Here is an 18,678-nt window from a genome sequence, read left to right on the forward strand (position 1 = left end):
TGCCCCACGTGGCCCTGAAATCTCACTGTGCCCTGCCCACGCCCCCCCTCATCGGCACAGGGAGCAGAGCCCTCCACAGCCAGGCCAGGGCTTGCAGCTGCCCCCAACAGCCACCGCTGTCAGCCCGCTGCCCTGGCTCACCTCTGCACAACACCTGGAGCTCTGCCTGCTGCCCCCTCAGCTGCTCCCCGGCCATCCCTGAGAACACAGAGCCTGTCAGGGCCCCAGTGTTAAGAATAATATGCTACAGTTGCTGTTTGTAAACTCCTTATTTACCTTGTACCCCTGTCCCAGTTTACTTACCTTGTACCCCTGTCGCAAATTGCTGTACCCCATATTTTTGTTCCTTGTTCAGCCAGGCCCTGCCCCCTCTCCCAAGTTGCTGTACCCTGTGTTTCTTGTTCTGTGTTCAGCCAGGCACTGCCCCCACTGCTCCTAGACTCCCACATGGCAACACTGTATCCCTTTCCCGAGTTCCTGTACCGTCCTGAGGAGGAAGATGACATACTGACTTTTATGCAAACAAGAGAGACCAGAGACTTATGGGATGCACCCAGACTGGAAAAAACCCCAAAACAACGAGCCACGCAAAAGGGAAGGAATAAAAACAGCACCATCTAACAAGGAAGACCCAGAGGAGTCCCCTGACTTATTTCCAGAGGCCGACATAAACTCGAGGATACTCGACTGGGATGACAGCCTAGACTACGAGCCCAAAAGGAGGAGTCTTCCCGGGGGCTCGCGTGAGGAAGGAAGGCCCAGCTCTGCCCCAGTGACAGAGCTGCATGGGTCCTCCTCTTCTGCGGTGTCCAGTGGGAGCAGTGGTGGTGTGTGCAACCCCTCGGGCCCCCACCCCAGAGCTGTCTTGTTTAATAACAGCCTTTTTAAAAGGAGCTGGTCTCCTGGCCCGTTTATCATACCAGCAGCACAGCTCCCTGCCAGCGGCACTGCCAGCCCTGTGGCCACAGGGCCTCCTGCCCCGGCAGGGCTCAGCCTAGACAAAGACATCTAGACAAAGAGTCTAGATGGTTTGGTTGAATGGATTTCCTGGAACCATCGAACTGAATCAATAGACGACTGGGCAGAGTCTTTTTGTATGTGAAAAGTTCTGATTGCCTCTCGATGGTATCTTTGGTTGAGCTCTCAGGGAGAAGTGTCCAGGTCCGGGGTGGAGTTGATGGGCATCTCGGCTGAGCTCCTCTCATTGTTCAGTTTGATTGCTCTTTCGGTGGTAGCTGATAGGGTGTGGTATTCTGATTCGGTGTGGAGCCATTGGGCATCTCGGCCAGGCTCCTCTCATTGTCTAGCCTGATGGCCCTTGTTCTGCTCTTCCTCTCAGGCTGATAAGCGTTGCCTAGGATGGTTATCACCTGAATAAGTAGTTACTGCTGGGTTTGGGGAGGAATCTTTAGTGCACACTATATTTCTATGTGTTTTATACGGTTATAAATACAGTTATATACTTATTCCCTCCTTCACGAATTTTTTCCAAAGTTACATTTACCACAGGCGTGTTGATAGGAAATAATGGGGGTGACTGGTCTGAAAAAATGCAACAGCTTTTGAAGATAAATATGAGGTGAGTAGACATACCAAGGTATCTGTTGTACTATCTTTATGAGAATAATAAAAACTTTGGAGAAGAGGACATTTTAGGAGAGCGAAGGGGGAGAAGAGAAGATACTACTTAGGAGAGACACCAAAACAGGTAGGTTATAGCCTCTAAGGCATATAGAAGTTAAGAAAGATTATAGTGTTGTTGAGGGTTAGGTGTCCTTTTTTTTTTGTTTTGTTTTGTGTTCTGGCCTGCCCGTGGAATTTTTACCCATTAGCTGCGGAGACAACCTAACTACCGGTACTTAGGGGTGCTCGACAAAGGACAAAGAGTGGCCGGGCCCAGGGCGGGGGAAAGGGGCAGAAAAGGAGGGTGGGGACAGTTTTTTTTGGGGCTGGCTTTCTTCGGTTTCGGGGAAGGACGTTCGTTTGCTGGGTCGCGGAGCTGCTGTGGTGGAGAGAGGAGAATTTCGCCATCACCCAGACGGAGCTGCTGCTTCTTCTCCTTCTCCCCTCTTTGTTGGTGGCCTCACACCCCCTGTCCTGCCAGGACATGTGACAGTGCCAGCCACCGCCGCAGAGCTGCTGATCCACCTCAGCCACCGGCCCAGGATCTCAGCTCGTCCCTGCTGTTCAAGCCAACTGTTCCTCAGAGCCCCACAGGAGCACCGGGACTGACTGCCAACGTGAGGGGGTTTGTGAAGCAAAGCCTCTCCTCCATCCCATCTCAGCCAAGAAGGCTGTCCCGGGGTCCCTGGTTCTGTGTTCTTGTTATTGATGTAGTTATTGTTTGTTTGTTTGCCTGGTTATACTAGTAAAGAACTGTTATTCCTATCCCCAGATCTCTGCCTGAAAGCCCCTTGATTTCAAATTTATAATAATTTGGAGGGAGGGGGTCTACATTTTTTCATTCCAAGGGAGGCTCCTGCCCTCCCTAGCAGACACCTGTCTTCTAGAACCAAGACAGATTTTGGCACCCAACGTGGGGCACTGAGAGGAAAAGGGCAAAAAAAGAATAACAGTTCTTAAATAACTTAACTTTTGTGTGCTGAATTTAGAAACCTTGTTCGGTAGAACCATGTTGTTTAGCTTGTGGGGCATGTGGTCACAGCTATATTTCTCCCATTTGCTGTACCTTACTTAAATATGGGTCCTATAACTAAGGCTACTGTGGCTATTATCCAGCTTGTTTTGTGGATTGATAAGGTGAGGAATTCATGGATGTTTAGCATCCTCTGGATGGTGGGCTCATGGATTCAGAGCTGTCACACACTACCTTGATGGGTTTTGGGTTACTTTAATAATGGTACCTACTGGGAGAAAAAGACAGCTGGGGAAATTTTCTCCCAACCTTTCACCCAGTTCCTTGGGCCTACCCTGCCAGTTTTCGAAGGGTTAAAATCTTCTCTGAATGCTAATGATATCTTACAGTGGCTGGTGGTAATGATAGGCCTGTTCTACTTAGCCTTCAAAGACATAGGGAAAGAGTCAGGGAGTGCTGCTCTAGAGCCTGGCACAGCCCCAGAGACAGAGGGTGCTGCCCCAGAGCCTGGCACAGCCCCAGAGACAGGAGATGCTGCTCTAGAGCCTGGCACAGCCCCAGAGACAGGGAGTGGTGCCCCAGAGCCTGGCACAACCCCAGAGACAGGGAGTGGTGCCCCAGAGCCTGGCACAGCCCCAGAGACAGGGAGTGCTGCCCCAGAGCCTGGCACAACCCCAGAGACAGGGAGTGGTGCCCCAGAGCCTGGCACAACCCCAGAGACAGGGGGTGCTGCCCCAGAGCCTGGCACAACCCCAGAGACAGGGGGTGCTGCCCCAGAGCCTGGCACAACCCCAGAGACAGAGGGTGCTGCTCCAGAGCCTGCCCCTGCCCCACAGCCCACCTCAGAAATGAACCACCCAGAGTGGGTGGGGGTTCTGGTGAAGGAGATGCATGAGATGGGCCAGATGCTAAAGGAGTGCATTTCCTCAGCTGCTGAGAAACCCTCCCCCTGCCTCAAAGAGGGAGAGTCTGATGGTGCTGCAGTGGAACCCACAGACGTTACAACCGTCCAGGTTCCAGCTGAACCACAAGGACAGTCACAGCCAGCAGCTGTTGCCCCTGTGGAAACGAGAAAGTCTAAGATGAAATCACAGCACCCTCTTGATAAGGAGGGCCCTCACAACCCACAGAGGAGCCAGAAGTTGAAATCATTACTGAGTCTCTGACATATGACAGTCTCCGTAAGTTACAAAAAGACATTGTGAGGTGGGGGCATGAGCTTCATACAACCTGGTTACTTTGGGTCTGGGACCTTATGGGTACAGGCGTGCAGCTGGATGGTGGTGAGGCAAGGAATGTGGGACCCTTGACCCAGGACTCAGGTGTGAATCAGATATTCATCAGGGAGCAAGGGCCCCTTTCCTTCTATGAGCGGCTTTTGATGAGTGTAAGAGAGAGGTTTGTCCACAGAGAGAGAATGGAAGAGCACTATCATATAAGGGACTGGAAAACCATTGAGGAAGGGATCCAACAGCTGAGAGAAGTGGCCATATTAGAGGTCCTTTTTGGAAGGGGTGGACAGCATGATAATGACCCGACAAAGTCAGGTGCACTGGGCAGATGTTGTGGAGTCTGGCAAATCTAGGGCCGCGTGAATACACCACCTTCATTGCAACGATTAATGCCGATAACAGCCAAGAGACGGTGGGTTCTGTCACCACCAGGCTTAGAAATTATGACAGTATGGTCCATGGCCCGCAGCAGGCTCGGGTTTCTGCTGTGATTAAGGAACTCAAAGAGGAGATGAGGGAAATGAGGGAAGAGATGAGGAAGAGCAGTTCCCATATGGCACCAGTGCGGGTCACAAGCCCAAAACTCCAAGCCCAGCGTCCCCCAGCTAGAGAGAGAGGGTACACCTCACGAACTGAGCTGTGGTTCTTTCTACGTGACCATGGGGAAGATATGGGAAAGTGGAATGGGAAACCCACTTCTGCTCTGGCAGCACGAGTGCGTCAACTCAGGCAGGGAACTATTAACCAGAAAGGTTCCACTAAAGTGAAGGTAGCCTCAACCTCCTGTGACCAAACTGCCAGACATTACAGAAAAGAGGATGATCCCCTTGAAGGAACCTCTAGCATGTATGCCCAGGGAGGAGAGGATGACCAGTGCTAGAGGGGCCCTGCCTCTAGCCAGGAAGAGGCACGGGAAAACCGGGTCATTTGGACGGTGTGGATCCAATGGCCTGGCACATCAGAGCCACAAAAATATGAAGCTTTAGTTGATACTGGTGCACAGTGTACCCTAATGCCATCAGGACATGTAGGGGCAGAACCTGTTTCCATTGCTGGGGTGATCTGCGGGGGGATCTCAGCAGTTGACTCTGTTGGAAGCCAAGGTGAGCTTGACTGGGAAGGAGTGGCAGAAACATCCCATTGTGACTGGCCCAGAGGCCCCATGTATTCTGGGCATAGACTTCCTTTGGAATGGCTATTACAAAGACCCAAAGGGACTCAGGTGGGCTTTTGGAATAGCTGCTGTGGAGGCAGAGGACATTAAGCAATTGAACACCTTGCCTGGACTATCAGAGAACCCATCTGCAGTAGGACTCCTGAAAGTGGAAGAACAGCAAGTACCAATTGCCACCTTGACAGTGCACCGCCAGCAGTATAGGACAAGTTGAGATGCTGTGATCCCCATCCACAAGATGATCTGAGAACTGGAGAGCCAAGGGGTTGTTATAAATGCAACGGCAAATTAAAGATTAACAAAGATTAATTTATTATAAATTAATAAAGCAACAAACAGTGAGGAAAAAACCACAATAAATGGACAGCGCAGCGCTGGGTGGACAGGGTCTATACGCAAGGTATAGGTGTTCCCAAATCCACGTCTGAGGGTCCCCTGGCCTGGGTTTTTATAGGGATTTTATGTCCCCAGGCTAGAATTCCAACCAGTTTCCATTCACCAAATGTCCCTGATTGTCGGGTGAATGGATTTCCTGGCCTAGAACATTGAGTCAGTAAGTATCCGGGCAGAGTCTCCTCAAATGTAAAGTGAGTCTGTATGTATTTTAACATATTTCATCACAGCGGGATTGAGAGATCCGGGCTGGTGCCGATGGATAGCTCAGAGGAGTAGTCTCTTCTTTGTCTTTCTTGATTGAGTTTCTGTAGTATGGGTTTGGCAGGTGTGGTGTTCGATTCTGGCAACGACCGTCCCTTTTGTCTTGCTTGATGGTCTCCGGCCGAAATCGGCCGGGCGTTGCCTTTCTCTGGAGGTAGACTTTTAGGCTGGTTCTTTTGTTTCTGTGATGGCCTGTGTCCTGTCTTTTCCTCCGAGTTGATGAGTCTGCTGAAACCTGTTATCTGGGGGGGTTCTTTTGCAATTCGTGGTTTTTGGAAAAGGAATTCTATCTCGACCGGGAGGAGAATTCCTTATTCCATACTTACATTTAGTTATAATTATACATACTTTATTTAAACTTCTTATTCCGAATTTTTATTTACCCAATTCTTTATTACAGTCCCCCACCTAATAATTTGAACACATTAAAAATTCGTGTTTTCATACTTTTTTCAGAGGAATATCAGGTTAAATAATGTCGTTTTCCTCTTGGTCTAATTCTTCTATATTTTCTGTGGACAACATATGTTTATTTTCAAATTCCCTCAATGCCTTAACCGCATTTCTATTCTCTTTTTCTTCCTCTAACTTCATGATTTTTGAAAGAAGGGTAGTGTTTCCCTGTGCCTTTTCTGGGTCTATTGGGAGAGAGGCAATCTGCATTCCTTGAACGACAGAATGTATCAGTCTGATCAGACAAGGAATCAGGCAGGGTAAGAAGATGACTCCGGCAATAGAACATCCTATAAAGAATACTAGCTTTTTCCACCATGCCCCTTGCCCAAAAATTTGATCCCACCAAGAGGCTTGGAGAATCGAATTCCACTTCTGGACGGGTACATGGGCTACTTTCTTTATTTCAGCGGCTAGACCCTTTATAGTTTCTCCGAAGTCATCTATCTCCATGCAACACTCTGACTCGTTATATCTGCCACACACTCCTCCCTCCTCAGCTAGCAAATAGTCGAGAGCGAGTCTGTTTTGGTAGACAAAAGCTCTCATCTGAGAATGTTGTTTTGCTAGGAGTTCCAGGGCTTCTGAAGTGTGATTTGAAACAACTTCTACCACAGCCTGTAACCGAATGAGCCGATTAAGGAGGTAGATTGGGGTCCTGTATCCCCAGCTGCCATCATTTGCCCATGTTGCCGGTCCATAATATTGTATGATTCTTTCGGCGGGCCATTCCTCCCCCTTCCACTGGTGGTTACCTCCGGCTATTGGTAGTTCCCGTTTCAATTCCCTCTTTTGTCGGGCTAGGGTTTCAAAGAGGGGAGCACCTAAAGACCTGCTTTCATCTTTAGGTAGTGTAAAGAAGAAAGGCCGAATTATTCCGAGTGTGCATGACCCTTTCCAATTTCTGGGCAATTCACTGTATGCTTTTTTCCCGCATATCCAGTAAATCCCATCCGGTGCCTTCCAATCTCTGTTAAGTTTTGCCGGGTCCTCCCAATATTCCCTCAGGCCAAGAAAGGCATGGAAGGGATTTGCCCCGTCCTGTTTGTTCCAACATAGACCAATTAGATCTATCCATTCGCAATTATTTTCCCGAGATTGGCTCCAATAGCCCTCGGGTGATTCCGGCTGCCAAATTTTTGTCTTTTTATCTGAATTTACCGAGAGAGTTTTTACACACGGGGTGTAACCAACTAGCTCGGTGAATTCCCTTCCTTCCCGACTGACACAAAAAGTTCCAATGATCCTCTTGTCAATTACCCACCCCTCTGGTCGCCGGGTTGTTTTGGATAATTTTAATCCTGTCCACTTAAGTAATTGTTCTGGGGTTAATCCTTCTCCCTTCCATGGCCATCTTTCGGCTGATTTCAGGCCACCACATATCCAACAGTTAGTCAATCCCAATTCGGTAGCTATTTCCTGCATCAGATCTATGAATAGATTCTGATTAGGGCTAGGTAGCTTCCAATTATCGTATTGTTTTTCTAGTTGTTCGTATTGTTCACTGAGAGAGTTTAACCTCTCCTGTTCGAGTCTTTTTTTCTTATTTTCCATTTCCTGCCTTTTTAGTTCAAGAGTTAATTGTTTTATTTTATTTTCGGGGTCTGAACCATCCTCGTCTTTTGCGAAACAGATCACCTGATCAAACTGCAGACACACTCTATCATCGTCATTTTTCAGTAAATCTAAAACTATCGGTTCATTACTGAATGACACTTTTGTTTCATGTTTCAGGTTCTTCCCTTCCCAGTACAATTTCCCCCCCATGGCACAATATTTTAAGTTTGCTTTATTGTAACACAAGGGGTTGACTCTGTGGTACGCAATGAACGTTGACTGTTTCTTTCCTCCAATCCAGACAGTTTTATTACACTGCCCGCAGACCGAGATTGGGGAAATCCCTCCTATATCTCTCTTATTTCGTAGGTGGGTCGCTTGGACCTCTTTTTCCCCTGTGTTATGGGGTTGCCTTTTTCCAGTACCTATCCCCGGGGTGGAGCACCAAATTTTTCCTTCCCGCTTACACAGGTCCATTTGGGTACCGTTTGCCCAACATTCTCCTGCGTGCAACTCCGGAGGGCAGGCAATCCATGGCTCGGTTCGCGAGACAGTTGGGCACTGCTCACACTTCCCCAGGGAGGTCGTCCCCGGAGACGCCTCGGGGCCCGTTCTCTCGGTCCAGCACATGGCTAGGTTCAGGATCGTCAGGATTCCCCACAATCGCATCCCTCTGCCATTCCCTCCGCCCGTATAGGAACATACGGCGGGGATAACCATCTTCTCGGCAGCAAGGACTGTCTTCAGGGGCCCTTGACGTTCTGATGGCAAACCTCCTTTTAAAGGTTGCCCACCGAGATGCCTTGATCGTGCCGCTCCTGCACGGTACTTTTACGTTCCGGCGGCACTCTATTATTAGAGGTTCCGCCTTACAGTCCAAATGGCCTCGTAATCCTTTTTGAAAAAATCGGAACCACTCAGGAGAGTCGAGTTCCAAGATACCCACCCGGGTAGCAAGTGCTAGAAAAAGGTTGGTCTGTTCTAATTCCTCTTTGTAACACGCGGCACACAACCCTTTCGGTTTTTGCCCTCCCAAACAATGAGTCACCCACGTTTGTTTACAATATGCACACTTAAAATGTACAAAAGGAAAACAATAACATTCAAAATTGGTGCAACTTATCCTGTCTTCGTTGCTCATTGGTTGTTCCGCTGAAGCCTGATTTTCAAATCTCCCGGAGGGGTTACAATTTTCCACTCGGGGGAGTCGCGAACCGAAACTTTCTTCACTCGGGAAGAGTGTGTCCAGCCCTTTTCAGCTGTGCGAACCGTGGTGTCTGTAGTCAGGAGGACGAGGAATGGTCCTTCCCAGTGGGGACTGAGGGGTTGCTCTTTCCACACTTTGATCAGTACCTTGTCCCCTGGTTGAATTTGGTGGATCGGAAATCCCAACGTGCTGCTTTGAGGAATCAATCCTCTTCTCCTTAACTCCTGTAAGTTTTTATTTATAGAAATGAGATAAGGTTGGAGTTGAACATCCTCTGTTTGAGGATGTTCAACCGGCATACCATGCTTGTACGGCATTCCATACAACATTTCAAAGGGGGATAGTCCTGTTTCTGAGTTCGGCATGGTTCTTATATTCAACAATGCCAAGGGGAGACATTTGACCCAGGACATTTTTGTTTCAATTGTCAATTTGGATATTTGTGACTTCAATGTCTGATTCATTCTTTCCACTTGCCCCGAGCTCTGAGGGTGCCAAGGAGTATGATATTGCCATCTGATCCCTAACGCATCGGACAACTGTTTGATAATTTTCGAGGTGAAATGTGTACCCTGATCCGAATCAATATGGTCTACAATACCATACCTAGGAATTATTTCCTCCAGTAGAATTTTAGACACTGTTTGAGCCGTGGCCTTAGCTCTGGGAAAGGCCTCTACCCAATGTGTCAATTTATCTACTATAACCAATAAATATTTATTTCTGCCAATTTTCGGTAATTCCGTGAAATCCACTTGGATTCTTTCGAATGGTCGATATGAGATTGGCCGACCTCCCCAATTGGTTTGCCGAAAATTTGCTCTGTTTACCTTTTGGCATATCACACATCCCTGTACCTCTTGTTTTGCAAGCTCGAAGATTCCCTTACACCCGAAGAATTTTAAAAATTGTTCAGCCAATGCCCTGGTTCCCCAATGGGTTTGTGCATGTAGTCTTTTGAGTATCCCTTTTGCTATTCCCTTCGGGACCAACTCCCTCCCGTCAGGTAACCACCATTTACCCTCTTTGAAATGTCCCCCTACCTTTTTGAAGTCTTCCTGCTCCTTTTCTGAAGGAAGCACTGAAACCTCTGGGGGTTCCCTTGGGACTAGCTCAGAAATACTTACGGTTAACAATGCCGCTCTTTTCGCCTCTTTATCCGCTAAATTGTTTCCCCTTGTATGGAATTGTCGTCCGGTCTGGTGTCCTTTTACATGAACCACAGATATCTCCAGTGGCTCCCTGACTGCTTCTAAAATTTGTCTAATTATTTCCTCATGTACCAATCCTTTTCCTTTAGTGTTGATCAGACCCCTTTCTTCCCAAATTTTCCCGAAGGTATGTACTATCCCAAATGCATATCTTGAATCGGTATAGATGGTTCCCCTTTTTCCCTTCAAGCCTTTGAGGGCTTTTAGGAGAGCAAAAAGTTCACAAGCCTGTGCTGACCAATTTGCTTTTAGGGGACCCGATTCTACAGTCTGTCCTGTTATACCATTTATGATGGCATAACCCGATTTACGTTTTCCCTCCATCATTCTCGAGGAACCATCGATAAACCATTTTTCTCCTCCTTCCAATTCCTGATCCTCCAGATCGGGTCTTACTTTAGTTTGTAATTCCACTGTTTCAATACAATTATGTAGTAGCTTTCCCGTTGGTTCCCCGTACAAAAATTGCGCAGGGTTTTGTGCAGAGGTTGTCCTTAATTCCAATCCTGGCGAACTGATTAACATGGCTTCATATTTCAGAAGCCTTGAATCGGTCAACCATTTCTCCGCTTTTTGTTGTAAGATATTTCTTACATCATGTGGAGTATAAACTATCAGGGGAGCTCCAAACGTTACCTTTTTGGCTTCCCCAACCAACAGTGCTACTGCCACAATTGCTTGCAGACACGTGGGCCAGCCCCGACTGACTGGATCTAGGATTTTGGACAAAAACCCTATAGGTTTCTTCTTTTCTGCCCATTCCTGGGTTAAAACTCCTTGTGCTGTTTGTCCACTTATGTCGACAAACAGTTGAAACTCTTTTCTGATGTCTGGTAATGTTAAAACTGGAGCAGTGACAAGGGCATTCTTTAGTTCTTGAAATTTAATTTCGTCTTGCCCTGTCCATTTTAATCGATCTGTATTTAGCCTTTCATACAGAAATTTCACCTTTTCACTGTATCCCTCAATCCACTGTCTGCAATATCCCATGAGCCCTAAAACTTGCCTAATTTGTCTCTTGGTTTGTGGGGCAGGAAGTTCAAGGATTCCCATCACCCTTTCGGGATCTAATTTCTTTTTCCCTTGTGATATCCAATGTCCAAGATATTTTACTTCGGGCTCAGTGAATTGCAGCTTGGATTTAGACACTTTCAACCCCTTTTGTCCCAGAAAATTCAGCAGGGAAATGGTACATTTCTTCACCTGCTCTTCCGTGATCCCGGCGATTAGCAAATCGTCTACATATTGTAACAGTTTTGTCCCTTCCTCTGGAGTGAATTGGGTGAGTAGCTGCTCTAAGGCTTGTCCGAACAAGTTCGGAGATTCAACGAATCCTTGTGGAAGGACCGTCCACCGCAATTGCTGATTTCGATTGGTATCTGGGTCCTCCCACTGGAAAGCGAAAAAATCCCTACTCCCTTCATCTAGAGGACATGTCCAGAAAGCATCTTTTAAATCAATTACACTATACCATACATCCTCTGGTGAGAGTCTGTTTAGTAAAGTGTAAGGATTTGCTACTACCGGAAACCTGGTTCGGGTTCTAGCATTTACAGCTCTCAAGTCCTGAACCAATCGGAAGTTCCCATCGGCTTTCTTTACTGCCAGGATGGGGGTGTTATGTGGGGACATGCAGGGCTCGAGCGTGCCTCCTTTAAGCAGCTCGTCAATTATTAATTTCAAACCCTTCCTCCCTTCGGCGGGGATGGGGTATTGTCGGATCCTTATCGGATTCTCTGGATTCTCAATTTCAATTTTGATGGGAGCAATATCTAATTTTCCCACTTCCCCCTTTGAGTGCCATACTCGGGGGTCAATTTCCTTTTCATCTTTTGAAGTTAAATGCAACACCTTCACTACTAATTCTGAATTTTTCACAATGATATTTATTCCTAAAGCTATAATCATATCTCTTCCCAATAGGTTGTAGTCGGCTTCTTCTACAAGCAACAAATTTCCTAAACATATCTTATTTTCTGACTCGATTTCCACCTCCTTGATTACCGAGACTTTGAATGGATCTCCTTTTGCGCCAATTACAATTACTTTTTCTTTACTCGTTTCACACCCTATAGGCAATTTCTGCAGGGTGCTTCTCTCAGCCCCGGTATCAACCAGGAAACTCATTTCCTGGCGGTGGGGACCTACCTTCAATTTTATCAAGGGCTCCTTTGCTGTTACTGTCCCCATTTGGAAGAGCCCAAGACCCCCCTAATCTTCTTTAAATATTTGTTCATCTTTTATTCGTTTCCTGCAATCCTTTTTTATGTGTCCTACTTTCTTACAGTAGAAGCACTCAGGAGGATCCTTTCGAGGAGGAGTTTCCTCCTTTTGGGATCCTTTTTGTTTTTTAGGTATCGGCTTTCCCTGTTTCTGTTCGTGTTTTTGAACTTCTTTTACTGCAGCCACTAATATTTTGGCTTGAAGTTTCTGTTTTTCGTCTTCTCTCCTCATATAAACCTTCTGAGCTTCCCTTAGAAGCTCTTGGAGACTCTTCTCCTGCCATCCATCAATTTTCTCCAATTTCTTCCTAATGTCCTCCCATGATTTAGCCACAAACTGCGTTTTCAGCAGGACCTCCCCCACCGGAGAACTGGGATCAGTCCCGGAATAAATTTGCAGACTTCTCCGCAGCCTTTCTACCCATTCGGTAGGGGATTCCTCTTTTCCCTGACATTCCCCAAATACTTTGCTAATGTTCTGTCCTCTGGGGACCGCCTCTCTTATTCCTTGCACGATGATATTCCTCAAATCCATCATGCTTCTTCTCCCTTCTTCGGTCTGGGCGCTCCAACTCGGGCTTACGCTCGGCCACTTTTGGTCACCGGGTGTTCCCTGCGGGTGCCGCCTTTCCCAATCCCTGATGCCCGCCTGTTTAATCATCTCTCTCTCTTCCTGGCTAAACAGGGATCTCAGGATGGCCATGAGATCTTCATAGGTGTAAATACTACTCCCTAGAAAATCGTCTAATCTTTCGGCCACTCCAAATGGGTCATCTAGCAGTCGCCCCATTTCTTTTTTGAATGCTCGTACATCCCCTGAGTTAAGGGGCACGTTTACAAATCCAATTACTCCGGGGGCGGTTGGCACTTCCCTGAGAGGGAACATTCGGTGCCCACTTTCTGTCTCTCCCCATTCTCCATTCCCTATTTTTGATTTCCACCGAGTCCTGCTTGCAGGAGGGGAACTGGAGTTTGCGGGAGGGTTTCCCCTTATTGCTGGCGGGATGTCTGCCGCAGCTAAATGACTCAGAGGGTTCCCTTCGGATACTTTCGGTGGTCCCAGCTGTGGTGGCCGGACCGGGATTTGTGGAGGGGGTAAGCCCCATCCTTGCGTCAACACCGACTCCAAAGAGGGTGCGGTGGCTGGGTTTTCTGCAGGTGGGGGGGTAGTGAGGGTTTCTGGCACTACTCCCGGTGGTTGAGGGGAGCGTGCCTCTGCTAGTTGCCCCATGGAACCCTCGGGTGCTGATGGTACTACTTGGTCCATCACCGGAGGCTCTACTGGCCCGCGGTACGGAGGGGGTAAGTGATCCAGGGGTTCCCAGGTCTCTGTCTTATGTTCGTTTTTCTGTTTCACTGGAAACAGCCGCACTCTGGTATTTAACCAGAGTTTGGCATACTCTTTCTCCTCGCCGTCTGGCGAGACCTTTTTCTCTACGTGTGCGAGTAATTCCCTGCACGTCCATTTATCAAATGTTCCCAATACTGGCCAAGTGAGACATTTTCTCAATTCTTGTCCTCCCCAGATCTCGGCACAGTAGTAAATCATTTTTGCCTTTGATTTTTCTCGTCTCTCGGGACAAATTTCCCAATTTCTCAACATCCACCCTAAAGGACTCTCTGGTGGGATGTCTAGCATTTGCTTTGATTCTTCTGATGGACTTTTCTCGTTATCTAGTTTCTGCGTTTTACTTTTTCTCTGTCCCATTTTCTTACGATTCTTACCTGCTCTGCGTTGTGTTCGTCTTTTTCTTCGTCTGAAAGTCCTAGATCGCACCAATACTTACCTCTCGGTTAGCTGTACTGGGGTTTTCTCGATGTTCCGACTTTCTAAATCTTTTGGCTGAGAGAGTTTACCAGTTCCAGAGCTCGACTGGACGTCCCTTCCTCTCTCAGCCCCCTTTGATCGGTCCCCTGAGACTCCCTTTAGCCTCAGGCTTTACGAGTAAGGAAAGAGAGACACTTTCACACAGAATCGCTTCCTTCGCGGCCGGCCAATTCCCTCGCGGGAGGATGGAAACGCGGCCTTGAAGTCCACACTCGCTTCGTGACCAGGTCACGTCTCTCACAAACTCGCCCGATCACCCGCTCAACCTCACAGTACTTACAGCAATTTTCCTGCGAGGGCGTCTTCGTGCACGTATGACTTTTTATGAGCTACCAAGCCGCGGCTTTCCCGAAGGCTCCTGCCTTCCCGAGCTCTCTGGATCCGTTCCTCTTTATTATGGTTTTTCCTCAGCCTAAATTTGGTTCGGCAATCGGAGCGAACTGCGGAGGGTCTCTGCTCCCCAGGCCGCTGAAATCAGCGGGGGTACCCCCCTGGACAGCGAGATTCTCCCACAGTTTCTTCCGATCCAAGTCACGGCACCAATCTGTTATAAATGCAACGGCAAATTAAAGATTAACAAAGATTAATTTATTATAAATTAATAAAGCAACAAACAGTGAGGAAAAAACCACAATAAATGGACAGCGCAGCGCTGGGTGGACAGGGTCTATACGCAAGGTATAGGTGTTCCCAAATCCACGTCTGAGGGTCCCCTGGCCTGGGTTTTTATAGGGATTTTATGTCCCCAGGCTAGAATTCCAACCAGTTTCCATTCACCAAATGTCCCTGATTGTCGGGTGAATGGATTTCCTGGCCTAGAACATTGAGTCAGTAAGTATCCGGGCAGAGTCTCCTCAAATGTAAAGTGAGTCTGTATGTATTTTAACATATTTCATCACAGCGGGATTGAGAGATCCGGGCTGGTGCCGATGGATAGCTCAGAGGAGTAGTCTCTTCTTTGTCTTTCTTGATTGAGTTTCTGTAGTATGGGTTTGGCAGGTGTGGTGTTCGATTCTGGCAACGACCGTCCCTTTTGTCTTGCTTGATGGTCTCCGGCCGAAATCGGCCGGGCGTTGCCTTTCTCTGGAGGTAGACTTTTAGGCTGGTTCTTTTGTTTCTGTGATGGCCTGTGTCCTGTCTTTTCCTCCGAGTTGATGAGTCTGCTGAAACCTGTTATCTGGGGGGGTTCTTTTGCAATTCGTGGTTTTTGGAAAAGGAATTCTATCTCGACCGGGAGGAGAATTCCTTATTCCATACTTACATTTAGTTATAATTATACATACTTTATTTAAACTTCTTATTCCGAATTTTTATTTACCCAATTCTTTATTACAGGGTGATCAGCAAAACCCACTCACCCTTCAAAAGCCCCATCTGGCCTGTGCGCAAGTTTGACAGAGAATGGAGACTGACTGTGGACTATCGTGCATTGAATGAAGTGACTCCACCGCTGAGCGCTGCCGTGCCGGACATGCTGGAGCTCCAGTACGAGCTGGAGTCCAAGGCAGCGAAGTGGTATGCCACTATTGACATTGCTAATGCATTTTTCTCCATTCCACTGGCAGCAGAATGCAGGCCTCAGTTTGCCTTCACGTGGAGGGGAGTGCAGTACACCTGGAACCGACTGCCCCAGGGGTGGAAGCACAGCCCCACCATCTGCCATGGACTGATCCAGGCTGCCCTGGAAAAGGGTGAGGCTCCAGAACATCTGCAGTACATTGATGACATCATTGTTTGGGGGAACACAGCAGTGGAAGTATTTGAGAAAGGAGAAAAGATCATCCAGATTCTGCTAAAGCCGGCTTTGCCATCAAGAAGAACAAAGTCAAAGGACCTGCTTGAGAGATCCAGTTCCTGGGAGTAAAGTGGCAAGATGGACGGCATCAGATTCCCACTGAGGTCGTCAATAAGATCACTGCAATGTCTCCACCCACCAGCAAGAAGGAAACGCAAGCTTTCCTAGGTGCCATAGGTTTTTGGAGGATGCACATTCCTGAGTATAGCCAGATCGTGAGCCCTCTCTACCTGGTTACCCGAAAAAAGAATGATTTTCACTGGGGCCCTGAACAGCAGCAAGCCATTGCTCAGATCAAACAGGAGATCGCTCATGCAGTAGCCCTTGGCCCAGTCAGAACTGGACCAGACGTGAAGAACGTGCTCTACTCTGCAGCCGGGAACAATGGCTTGTCCTGGAGCCTTTGGCAGAAAGTGCCTGGGGAGACTCGAGGCTGACCACTGGGATTCTGGAGCCAAAGCTACAGAGGGTCCAAAGCCAACTATACTCCCACAGAGAAGGAAATCTTAGCCGCCAATGAAGGAATTCAAGCCACCTCAGGAGTGATTGGCACAGAAGCACAACTCCTCCTGGCACCACGACTGCCAGTGCTGGGGTGGATGTTTAAGGAAAGGTTCCTGCTACCCACCATGCCACTGATGCTACATGGAGCAAGTGGATCGCCCTCATCACGCAGCGCGCCCGTATTGGAAACCCACATCGCCCTGGGATTTTGGGAGATAATTACAAACTGGCCAGAAGGTGAAAACTTTGGTCTCACTGATGAAGAGGTGCAGGAACAAGTGACACGGGCTGAAGAAGCTCCACCGTACAACCAACTGCCAGCAGAAGAAACCTGCTATGCTCTGTTCACTGATGGTTCCTGTCGCATCGTAAGGATGAACCAGAAGTGGAAAGCAGCCGTATGGAGCCCCACACGACAGGTTGCAGAGGCCACTGAAGGAGAAGGTGGATCAAGTCGACTTGCGGAACTCAAAGCTGTTCAACTGGCCCTGGACATTGCTGAAAGAGAGAAGTGGCCAAAGCTCTACCTCTACACAGATTCATGGATGGTAGCCAATGCTCTGTGGGGATGGCTGGAAAGGTGGAAAAGAACCAATTGGCAACACGAAAGAAAGCCAATCTGGGCTGCTGATGAGTGGAAAGACATTGCCAGGGTAGAGAAACTGTCTGTAAGGGTCCGTCATGTAGATGCCCATGTCCCCAAGAGTAGGGCTAATGAAGAGCACCGAAACAATGAGCAGGTGGATCAGGCTGCAAAGATAGAGGTGTCAAAGACAGACTTAGATTGGCAACACAAGGGAGAGTTGTTCCTAGCTCGATGGGCCCATGACGCCTCAAGCCATCAGGGTAGAGATGCCACCTATAAGTGGGCACGAGACCGAGGGGTGGATCTAATCATGGACAGTATTTCTCAGGTTATCCGTGACTGTGAGACGTGTGCCACGATCAAGCAGGCCAAGCGGTTGAAGCCACTATGGTACAGTGGGCGTTGGTCCAAATATAGGTATGGGGAAGCCTGGCAGATTGACTACATCACACTGCCCCAAACCCGCCAAGGCAAGCACTACGTGCTCACAATGGTAGAAGCCACCACTGGATGGTTGGAAACCTACCCTGTGCCTCATGCCACTGCCTGGAACACCATCCTGGGACTTGAAAAGCAGGTCCTTTGGAGGCATGGCACCCCTGAGAGGATTGAGTCAGACAATGGGACTCATTTCAAGAACAGCCTTATAAACAGCTGGGCTAGGGAACATGGCATCGAGTGGGTGTACCATATCCCCTACCATGCACCCACTGCTGGAAAAGTTGAACGGTGCAATGGCCTGCTTAAAACCAGCTTGAAGGCACTGGGTGGGGGAACTTTCAGGAACTGGGAGATTAATTTAGCAAAGGCCACATGGTTGGTGAACACCCGAGGTTCCACTAACCGAGCAGGCCCTGCCCAATCTGAGCCCTTTAGAACGACAGATGGAGATAAGGTTCCAGTGGTACATATGAGAGGTATGCTGGGAAAAACTGTTTGGGTTAATTCTGCCTCCAGCAAAGACAGTCCAATCTGTGGGGTTGTCTTTGCCCAGGGACCGGGTTGCACTTGGTGGGTGATGCAAAAAGATTGAGAGACCTGGTGCATACCCTAAGGGGACCTGGTTTTAGGGTGAACTACCCATGACACTGTGCTTGTATCTGTATCTGTATGTATATATGTATATAGTATGTGTTCGTGTATAATTTAAAGGTTTAATATTTGATGTAACACTTTGGTATGGGAAAAAATTTGGGGTGGATAGTGTTGAGGATTAGGTGTCCTTTTTTTTTGTTTTGTCGTTCTGGCCTGCCCGTGGAATTTTTACCCATTAGCTGCGGAGACAACCTAACTGTGGGTATTTAGTGGGTGATTGATAAAGGACAAAGAGTGGCCGGGCCCAGGGGGGGAAGGGGACAGGAAAGGAGGGTGGGGACAGTTTTTGGCTGGCTTTCTTCGGTTTCGGGGAAGGACGTTCGTTTGCTGGGTCGCGGAGTTGCTGTGGTGGAGAGAGGAGAATTTCGCCATCACCCAGACGGAGCTGCTGCTTCTTCTCCTTCTTCCCTCTTTGTTGGTGGCCTCACACCCCCTGTTCTGCCAGGACGTGTGGCAGTGCCAGGCACCGCCGCGGAGCTGCTGATCCTCCTCATCCACCAGCCCAGGATCTCAGCTCATCCCTGCTGTTCCAGCCGACTGTTCCACAGAGCCCCGCAGGAG

At 48.3% G+C, this 18,678-nt stretch overlaps 1 protein-coding gene across 1 annotated transcript; it reads left to right on the forward strand.

Moving 5' to 3' along the window:
- Window positions 1-1,776: 1,776 nt before the first annotated feature.
- Window positions 1,777-18,055, forward strand: LOC147645185 (uncharacterized). The gene is made up of 2 exons (XM_086874973.1): window positions 1,777-5,267; window positions 15,473-18,055. The coding sequence occupies exon 2, from the start codon at window positions 16,532-16,534 to the stop codon at window positions 18,053-18,055; it is 1,524 nt and encodes a 507-aa protein (XP_086731099.1). The 5' UTR covers window positions 1,777-5,267; window positions 15,473-16,531.
- The last annotated feature ends 623 nt before the right edge of the window (window positions 18,056-18,678 follow it).

This window comes from Cyanistes caeruleus, unplaced genomic scaffold (assembly GCF_971803275.1).
Source record: "Cyanistes caeruleus unplaced genomic scaffold, bCyaCae1.hap1.1 HAP1_SUPER_29, whole genome shotgun sequence".
Lineage (NCBI taxonomy): Eukaryota > Metazoa > Chordata > Aves > Passeriformes > Paridae > Cyanistes > Cyanistes caeruleus.